At 30.4% G+C, this 10,794-nt stretch overlaps 2 protein-coding genes across 2 annotated transcripts; both read right to left on the reverse strand.

The window, feature by feature from the left end:
• Positions 1-1,203: 1,203 nt before the first annotated feature.
• On the reverse strand, positions 1,204-3,193 carry LOC130999914 (kirola-like). The gene is made up of 2 exons (XM_057925610.1): positions 2,806-3,193; positions 1,204-1,703 (listed from the first exon to the last, which is right to left on the reverse strand). The coding sequence occupies exons 1-2, from the start codon at positions 2,987-2,989 to the stop codon at positions 1,429-1,431; spliced, it is 459 nt and encodes a 152-aa protein (XP_057781593.1). The 5' UTR covers positions 2,990-3,193; the 3' UTR covers positions 1,204-1,428.
• Positions 3,194-6,701: 3,508 nt separating this feature from the next.
• LOC130999915 (kirola-like) lies at positions 6,702-8,742 on the reverse strand. The gene is made up of 2 exons (XM_057925611.1): positions 8,388-8,742; positions 6,702-7,236 (listed from the first exon to the last, which is right to left on the reverse strand). Exons 1-2 carry the CDS (start codon positions 8,572-8,574, stop codon positions 6,965-6,967), a joined length of 459 nt encoding a protein of 152 aa, XP_057781594.1. The 5' UTR covers positions 8,575-8,742; the 3' UTR covers positions 6,702-6,964.
• Between the last annotated feature and the right edge of the window lie 2,052 nt (positions 8,743-10,794).

Here is a 10,794-nt window from a genome sequence, read left to right on the forward strand (position 1 = left end):
TAAACCTTCAATTTTGTCATAACTACAAAATTGCCACCCAATTTTGAATTTTTTTGAAATTGATTTTAAATTAAGAGTTGCATTTTTTATAATATTAATATATTATAGATTATAAATATCAGACAAATATCAGCGTATGCCCCAACAACTTTAATGTGTTTATAATAGTGTCCCCTCAAAAATTAAACAATATTAGGAAATGATAATTAAGCATTTTCAAATATTATGTGAAGGTGAAATCTCACGTGGCACACGTTTTGAACCCATATGAAGAATATCTAGTTATGTATTTAATGTTGAATATAAAACTTGATTTGTAAAAGAAAAATCTAGAAACAAGGAAAGTAAAAGAAAACAAAAGAAAAAGAGAGAATATCCTAGAAGCTCCTACCTAGCTAAAGTGCACGTGTGGAATTAGGAAATAATATTAGAAGATCAATCTAGAACCTAGTAGATTAATAGAAAAATTGTATTACATGTTTAGCTAGATTGTTCTAGCAACACTAATTAAGTCGGTTAGTAACCGACATTGCAAGCTTATATATATGCATATGATTTGTAAAGTGTGGTTGTGAAGAAAAGTTAGTGGAGAAATAAAAAATTAAGTTGATAGCTTTCAAATCAACTTCTTTATTTTTCTTTGAAATACACGTCCACCCCACTTTACACATTTTCAAAAAGCAAATCCTCCATCATTGTAAATCCTCCCACATATATATAACATCTATATTTCCAACATTTAAACATGTAATTTGACGTCAGGTGAGTGAGATTTCATATACTCCCAATCTATGTTATGTTTTTAAACTATGAAATAATTTTTTTGAACGTATTTTTTAAAAGTGATAATGTGTGGGATCGTGTCACAAAGTGGAAGTAATATGAAAATATGTAAAAATATAATACTTTCTTATGATACAGATGGAGTAATATTATATAACAAACTTTAATTAATATTTATTATTAAAAATTGAATTTAAGAAAAATATATATACCCTAATTTTAGATCAATTAACTCTAATAATCAATTATTAATTCAAATAAATATATAAATAATCATAATTAAACTCTAATTGGATGAGTGAACCAACCTTAGTTAATCATTTTAAAATAAGACTAAAACGTAACAAATTAAAATTAAAGGAAAAATAATTAAAAATTAGTATAACAAATTGGTAATAGGACACAATTAGACACAATAAATTGTAAGATCCCATGTGTGTTACATAACATTATTTATAAATGAAAGTTCCAACATGTTTCAATACATGAAATAAGGTGACACCACATTATTGAAAAAACACACTCATTGAATGAGGCAACACACATGCATCAACAAAGGCTTAATTATTACCCACTCATTGAGGGAGGCAACACACATGCATCAACAAAGACTTATTACTCATGAAGTTGGAGAGTTGGAATGTTTCAAGCTTTGGCAACGAGATGAGATTCCATGTCTTTGGTGATGTCGATGAAGTAGGAGAGTAATGTGATGGGATGCTCCACATCTTCATTGAGCATCTCATACTCTAAAGTCCACGTCACCAAATCAATATCTTCTCCCTTTTTCTCTACATGAGATGTAACAACAAAGGTTTTGTAAAGCTCCAACAAGTCTCCTTCAAGCACCCTCAACACAATCAACTTCTTCTCTTCATCAACTATCTCCACCAGTTCTTTTGCTTTCCTCCGTTTCCCATCTGACGTTTACTTTTTAGGATTAGCTTGGGTACATAAAAATAATAAATTAATTCATTGTTTACTTAGATGGATCAACAACTGATCAGAATGTTTGATTATTAGACCATGATATTTGATTTACTTATATACGAATTTAATATTTATCTTCTCTCAGCTCGTAAACAAATTAATAAATCCGGTTTTCACTTATTAATTTATCTTTTAGTAAATAATAAATCTATGCAGCGATATTATGGTCACCCACAAACTAGTTAAATAGAAAAAAAATTAATTTAATTTATTTATAATTAATAATAGGATTTCATTATTTTATTGTATTGGTTATATTGTACATATTTTTTTAATTTTTTTTTGTACTTGTTGGTTTTATATTATTTTAAAAAAACGCAAAAAAATATAAAAAATTACAAGTAATAACTACAATATAAATGATACAGTGAAATAACTATTTTTTATATATAAAAATAAATTAAATAAGTCAAAATTTTCTCACTTAATTAGTGCATGGGTTGTCACAATGTGGCTGTTTAACAGAGCTAATTGTTAAAATAGGACCGTGATTTTAATATTTTTCAAAAAGAGAATTATATATTACGGAATTTGAAAATGAGGATTATATATTACAAAATTTGAAAATGAGGACTATAACTTTCATTTATACATTTACACTCCAATTTAACACATCAAAATGAGGACTATCGCTTCTATCACGGTCTAAAATAGGAGTATAAATGTAAAAAATGAAAGCTATAGTCCTCATTTTTAAATTTCGTAACATATATTCATATTTTCCTGAAAATACTGAAAGTTACGGTCCTGTTTTAACAATTAGCTCCGGTTTAGCATCACTCTTTAGTAAATCAAGAGTGTGTGCATGTTGGTCTATTATATATAATTAATAGAATGACTAATACTTGGAAGTCCAAGGTCTCAAATTCGATTTCACTGCCACACGATCTTTACTTTTTAACATTTTATTTGTTAAACAATAAAATCAATGAGTGTGTGCGACAAAATTTGAGTACATCTAAATAAAATGTGAAGATAAAAAGATAAAAATTAAATTTGTAAAAAGAAATTAATAGATAATTAATTTCGTACCATGGGTATAAGTCCAGCAAATGATGGAACCAGCATGCCCAAATTCACCCTCGATTAGATCACAACCGTGAACGTATTGAGTGGCTGTCGGAACTTCATGTGGTGTGTGTCTGAAAAAGTCGTGGAAAACATCTCCACCAGCTTTGAATTCAATTGCTGCAACTAATTTCCCATGTAACCCCATCTCCAAATCTCACTAATTAAATTAATTAATTGTAATATATATATATATATATTATATATATAATATATAATATATAAGGGAAGTATCAAATGAAAACTATATGTATTATATTTATGAGTGGAATATCTCAAAAATAAATATATATGTATGAGTCGAAAGAAGGGTGTAGAGAAAGTTCCAGCAATCTTTGCTTTATATATAGGCGAGGCAGACACACACATCTCATGAAGTCATGATATACGTCACTTTGTAATTATATATTCATATTTTTTGTTTTTAATAATAATAATTAATTTTTCGATTAATAATTGTTCTGAGTAGTGGCCAGTGGATACGATTAAAGGTGCATTTACTTTGATAATAAATTTTTTATTTGAAAAATGGTGGATAAGAAAATATTATATTTTTCTCCTTTTTTTTTAATCATATGCTCCATCCATCCCACCGAAAGTGGTGCACTTCTTTTGGGCACGAGATATAAGGAGAATAAGATTGTAGTGTAAAGGTGTGTAAATGTGTGTGGGGCCACATTGTTTGTAGTGTAAAATTATTACCAAAAAAGGAAATGCACCACTTTCGGTGGGACAGCCCAAAAAGGAATACGCACCACTTTCGGTGGGACGGAGGGAGTATATATTTGCTAGAAATGAAAAGATGAGAAAAATATTGAAAAATATTTTCACATCACTACCCAAATATAATATTATCCAACATTGAAAAAAAAATGAGTGAAAAATGACTGCCCGAGAAAATATATATTCCACCCTGCCCGAAGAAAATTTTACTATCATAGTCATGAACATGTGAAAATGATGAAAAAATGGTGAAAATATATTTTTTCTCTTATTTTCCATCAAAGTAAACGTAGCCTAAAGATACAGTGTCTCCAACTTTTAGCGTTATCTCTGATTTCCATTTTCTATTAAAATTCGACGATGGAATGGGGAGTTACTGACATTGTTGGGTTTTTAGGTGAAAATTTCTTTTTCGAACTCACACTCGTTCCACCAAAGAACTCGATAAAGTGATTCATCACACCATTGCCGCATTTTATATAATGGGATATTTTTTAAAATTGTTGAAAATTGAAAGAATTCAATAATTTTATATAATGGGATATTTTTGAAAAATGTTGAAAATTGAAAGATTTTAAATAGGAAACGTCATTCATGCGGTTTGGACACGCTAGTGATAAATCAATAATTTAGAGACATTATTATAAAAAAATTAATAATTTAGAGACATGTAGACCAGAGATGTGAGCTGGAATACGACACTTTTGAATTGATAATTATTTGAGTAAAAATATAGTAATATAAAATCTTGCTGAATTGGTTAAACAACTTTGATAAATAATTGCATGATTGATTGTGCATTTCCCTTTTGAGATCACAAATTATCCACATGAATCATGACGAGATCGTGCATATAAACAATATTATCATTGAAAAACAACATTATTGTATATATATATATGTCTTAATTAGAAGATATTCATGAACTATTTGTAGTATCATCATGTGCCCATTAAAGTTTGGATGCACCTGCAATTTTATCACCACAAATCTCTAGGCAAAAATTGAAAGCCACATGCTGGTAATAAATGTTGAATAGTGCATGTTTATGGCAGGATATGGTGATGATTTTGTTGAATTAATTTTATTTTGTGCGCTGGTCAAGCGATAGAGAAGTTAATGCTTAAGACTAAAAGAGTAGCTAGTTTCGAATTCACCATGACATAATCTTTAGATTTCTTTATTTAATACTGTTAATCTATATATATATATATATATATATATATATATATATATATATAAAGCGAATGTATGCTACTTTTAGCAGCTTAGCTCCACTTTAAAATTGGGTAGGTCGATCGGACTAGTTCTGACATGTTTAGTAGGAGTTAGATGATTATTTAGAATATTAACTGATTTAAAAATTATGATAAAATTTTTGAACTTGTAAAAATAGGATATTAATAATAAATAATGCACACGCAGAATAATTTTTCAGCCTATTTTAATTAGTGTTCTACTTTTGCAAGTTTGAAAATTTAATTTTCAGCAATTTGGAGTAAGCCCGAAACTCTTAAAATGAGGGTCGATTAATTAGGGGGAGTTTACTTTGCATGATTGATAAGATGCGCGATTGAGTATTTTTATCCTCAAAAATAGGATTTCTCCAATCTCATCCTTTCAATAGGATAAAAATTAAGAAAAAATAGTTTAAATGATAGAAATTATAATCAAGAGGGCCTTGGGATATCCCAAAGTTTCAATCTATCAAAATAAACAGTCTTACAATTTTTATCTATCAATGCTTATCCTCCAAAGTAAATACCCCTTAGTGTTTTCACCTCTAACTATTGAGGTGTTTGGTTTGATTGATACGACATAATTGATAAAATAATCAAACTTAATCAAGTGTTTGGTTTGCATGATTTGACCCGTGATGAATAACTCAGTCCACACTCTAATCATGCAATTGAATGATTACTTATCACTCCAAAGTTAAGTGAATTATTTAATCACTCTCCAACCTTATCAATCTTATCTTTCATATTCACCAAACCAAATGTCCCAATATATTAGTAAATTATTTAATCACTCTCCAATCCTATCAATATTATCTATCATATTCACCAAACCAATCCGAAATTTAAAGACAGATGCATCGGATCCAAATTTTTGAAGACCCAAATCCTAAGATATTGATTCTGCATCCACGAATCTAAGGGGGGTGTATTCGTTCAGGATTTTTATAGATTTCTGCAGATTTTTAAAATCCGGGTGTATTAGTTCAAGACTTTTAAAAGTCTTTTAAAATCTGGGTGTATTAGTTCAAGACTTTTAAAAGTTTTTTAAAATCTGGGTGTATTCGTTCAATACTTTTAAAAGTCTATAAAAATCTGGGTGTATTCGTTAATCTACGGACTTTTAAGTTGGAATGACTTTCATTGATTTCGTTCAAAAAATAGGCATCAACAAATCTGACCAAACACCACGAGAATTTACAAATCTGCCAAAATCACGCTCGCTGGGTTCCAGCGCCCGCGGCAAAGAAGCCAGCGGCCGCTGGACCCAGCGCTGGAGCCTGACGAAGCCAGCGGTCGCTGGCATGCAGCGCGCGCTGGGTCCGCCGCGATCGGACAAGCCAACGCTCGCTGGGTATCCAGCGCTCGTGGGATGCTAGCGGCCGCTGGCTTCGTTTCTATCGCCCGTGGGTGCCCAGCGCTCGCTGAATTTGTGGAATTCAAATCAGAAAATATCACGTCAAATTCTTGCAAATTCATTAAAAATCCCATCAAGAATTCATTCAAAATCATGAAGAATCTGTTAGAATTTTATAGACTTTTAAAATCTATAAAAATCCGGAACGAATACACCCCCTAAATCAAGTCCAAGGTCCGGCCTATAGACCCCTCAAAATAGCGACAAATACCACTAAACTACATGTATGTACGTGATAAAATAATACCCTCTTCGTCCACAAAAATAAGATTTAAAGGAGAGTAGCGAGGGATTTTAAAAAAACTTGTGTTGTTTATTTATTGAGTGGAAAAAGGGGCCCACAAATTAGTCAAATCATTACTAAAAATAGATTGGATCATATTTTCGTGGACAAACAAAAATAGCAAATTAAGTCTTATTTCCGTGGACAGATGGGAGGGAGTAGATATCTTATATCATATCAATATATTTATGAATCACAGTTAAACCATCTCCACAAAGTTTCATAATATACAGCAATAAAAAAGTGCCAAATACAATACTAGTTTGTAAAAACAACAAAGTTTAACTCTCTCTCTTCCCCTTCTCTCTCTCTCTCTCACACACAGACACAGACACAGACACACACATTGGGGAAGTAAAGGATCTTATTGACTCAACATATGAAGAACAAAAGAAGCAAAGAAACCATTAAACATCACACCTCTCTCATTGTAGAGTTTGGAAATGAGAAAGATTGATTCAATTAAGTTTTGGAAGCGTGATGAGTCTCGATGTCTTTGGTGAGGTCGATGAACAAGGTGAGCAGTGAGATGGGATGCTCCACATCTTCATTAAGCATCTCGTATTCGAAGGTACATGTCACCAAATCAATGCCCCCATTTGTCTCAACGTGGATTGTAATAACGAAGTCTTTGTAGAGCTCCATCACGTCTCCTTCAATCATCTTAAATTGGATCAATTTTTTCTCCTCATCAATGGCTTGGATCACCTCTTTTGCCTTCTTCTCTTTCCCATCTACAAATTAAATCACATAGTATTAAATATTTTACACAACATTAATTATAAAGAAGAGGCGTTTACTCTGCATGATTATGTATTTTTATCCTCAAGAGTCGGATTTCTTTAATCTCACCATTTCAATGGAATAAAAATCAAGCAAAACTAGTTTATAATAATAGAAATAATCAAGGGTCTTGGGGTATCCCAAAGTTTCAATCCAATCAAAATAAATAAGGGATTAGCCTTACTATATATTTTTATCTGTCAAGGCTAATCCTTCAAAGTAAACGCCCCTAATAGATAATTGATAATCAAGATTAGCAAATTCTAACTAAAGCCTCAATTAATATTTAAATTATATGCGTAATTAGCCCTAATTAACTAAAATTTACATTTAATTATTATTTCGTCCGTCCTAATTCAATAGGCCACAAGGTCTGAGCACAGAGATTAAACGAATATTTTATAATAAAATAGGAGAGAGAAAGTAGCCTTTTTAGTGTAAATTTATTTAAAAAGTAAGAAAGAAAAAGAAGATATTACTTTTTAAGTGAAAGAAGAGATAATTTTGTGGGGGTTGGTGTAAATAATGAGTTGTGTGAGAGTGTTTGTTATGCAATGATTTTCTATTTTAGGAAGTGATTTACTGAATAAGAAAATATATATAACCTATTGAATTGGGACAGAGAGAATAGTCGATAAGATTGAGCAAAGAACTAAGGAAATTTACATTTATGACCTTATTAATTATCCTGATAAATGCATATATACAACTAATTACCATATTCTAAAAAATGTATGAAGAACAACTGTACTCTCAAATTTTGAAATAAGACACTTACTCCCTCCGTCCCGGCTTTTGGTATCCAGTTGAGAACGGCACAGGTTTTAATAAAGTGATTGATATGTTGTGAGTGGAATAAGGGTCCCACATTTCATGCGAGAGTTAAAATAATTAAAGTGGAGTAAGGGCTCCACCTACTTTTACCAAAAATAGAAATGGATACCAAAATGTGGGACGACCAAAAAAGGAAAGTTGGATACTAAAAGCTGGGACGGAGGGAGTATTATATATAAAAAAATATCAAAATATGACACTTAATAAAAAACGAAAATATGATAAATTACGATAGATGATGACGTGGCAACGTCACACGAGCACGTACCATGGGTGTAAGTCCAGCAAATGATAGAACCAACGTGACCAAATTCACCCTCATGAAGATCACAACCTTGTACTATACCAGGGCTCATTGTGGAGATATCATGTGGTTTGTGCCTAAATAGTTCATGAAACACATCTCCACCAGCTTTGAATTCTATTGCTGAAACCAATTTCCCATGTAACCCCATCTCAAAATTGCTCTAATTAACTTATTGAAATGAATATGTATATATATACTTGTGAGTAAAGAGATGGGATGCATAGAATTGAATGCAATCTTCTCTTTATATAGGCCAAGCTCCGGCATCATGATTCATGATATGGCCACTTCAAAATTTTTTAGTCTTTGCTTTTTCTTCTTCTTCTTTTTATTATTTTATATATATATAGTAATCATTTACCTAGTTGGAATGGGGATATGCACCTAGGGGGGCCCCTTATAATTTGATTTTATTGTTATTTTGTATAGTTATGGTCATCTATTGAGTTTGGCCCATCATCCACCAGCAGGGCTATAAACAAATCAAATTATTCACAAATTATTCATAGTTCAATTTGAAAAAAGTTTGTTTAAATTTATTTTAAAAGGTTTGATAAATAAATAAATCAAACTTGAGTTTAATAGTATTCGGCTAATTAGCTCCCAAACAAGTTCGTTAAGTAATCTAACTTGAAAAATATAAATCATTAGTAGGTACAACTTGTATTTATTTATTAAAATTATTAATAATTGTATTAAATCTCTAATTAAATTTGTTTGTTATAAGAAAATAAATAGTATATTTATTTAATTTTGAATAAAATAATAATTAATTTTAAAAAGGTAATTAATATTTTGAATATAAATATAAATTTAAAAGTTAGTATATGCTCGATTATGCTCGTGAGCCTTAAAATATTCGGCAAAACAAAGTTTGTACTAAAGAAACCAAATTTTAGCACACTATATTATTCAGCTTGACTCAGTTCAATTACACCCCAATCCACTGACAACTTCGACACGCCACAATAAAGGGGCAGCAATTTTTTATAAATATATAAACTTTTAATCAATTCATAAATTACACATAAACTTTAATTTTAATATGACAGAATATATATATTTTTTTAATTATAATTTTACCATGAAATTAAAATTTTCAATATTTCTTAATTTTTTTAAGAGAGTGGTGCATAAATATTCTTTTGTTTGAATCGTTTTAACTGGAATTTGTGCAATTTTTTAAGCTTGTTTCTTTAAATTTTTTCAAAGTCATGGGTTTTAGCTTGATTGATTTTGAAATAGATATTATCATACCACTATTTATGAATTGACTATTATTTACGGAGTTTAAAATTATTTAAGGCCATTATCTTAGGGCTATTTGCAAAAATAGGCCACTATTTTTCGGACTTGCAAAAATAGGCCAATTATTTTAGTTTTTGGCAGTTTTAGGCCACATTTGAGCTCAATTCAGCATTTATAGGCCATTTTTTGGGGTCAAAATGTGGCCCAAAATAGTCTGATTTGGTACACATGTGACCTAAAAATACCAAAAACTAAAATAATTGGCCTATTTTTGCATGTCCGAAAAATAGTGGCCTATTTTTGCAAATAGCCCTAAGATAATGGCCTTAAATAAATTTAAACTCATTATTTACGCAATATACCTAAAATAAAATGGTATCTATGAAACGGATCAGATACGCTGACGTTGTTCAGATCTTTTATTTTATATATATTGGTCGATTGATTCGAAGACTTTGATCAATTGTCCACATCTCTTGATTTGGTAATATCACAACAATAATTTATTTATTTTCTCAATATGAGTTACTTCAATTTAGAAGTGACTCATCAGTACACTGATAGTCGAATTTTGTATAGCGGATTTAGTTTTTGAAAAACATTGAAGAGTTCGAGAGTTTTTTAGGACAGTAATTTAGATTGATTTGGAAATTAGGACAATAACTTTTGAACTTGTAAAAATAGGACACTAGTTTTTTTTAGAGTAAAATAGGACACTAATTAATAAGTGTTGCATCCGCAGGACATTTTTCGGCCAATTATCGGCCGAGAAATGTCCTATTTTTACGACGCTTATTAATTAGTGTCCTATTTTACTCTAAAAAAAATTAGTGTTCTATTTTTACAAGTCCAAAAGTTTTTGTCCTAATTTTCAAATCAACATAAATTATTGTCCTAAAAAATCCCCTGACTCGAAAGATAGAGAGAAAAATGATAAAACATTTAATCTTGCTCACCGGTCCAATTTGGGCCCATAAACAAAGTTTGAGGGCTTTCATGGGCTTGAAAAGTTTATATTACTTCATTCGTCCATAAAAAAAGTTTAAAATTGTTAAGGACACAAGTTTTAATAAATGTGAATATATTTGCTAGCTAGTAGAGAGTCACTTTAAATGTGAGT

Source organism: Salvia miltiorrhiza, chromosome 8 (assembly GCF_028751815.1).
Source record: "Salvia miltiorrhiza cultivar Shanhuang (shh) chromosome 8, IMPLAD_Smil_shh, whole genome shotgun sequence".
Classification (NCBI taxonomy): Eukaryota; Viridiplantae; Streptophyta; class Magnoliopsida; order Lamiales; family Lamiaceae; genus Salvia; species Salvia miltiorrhiza.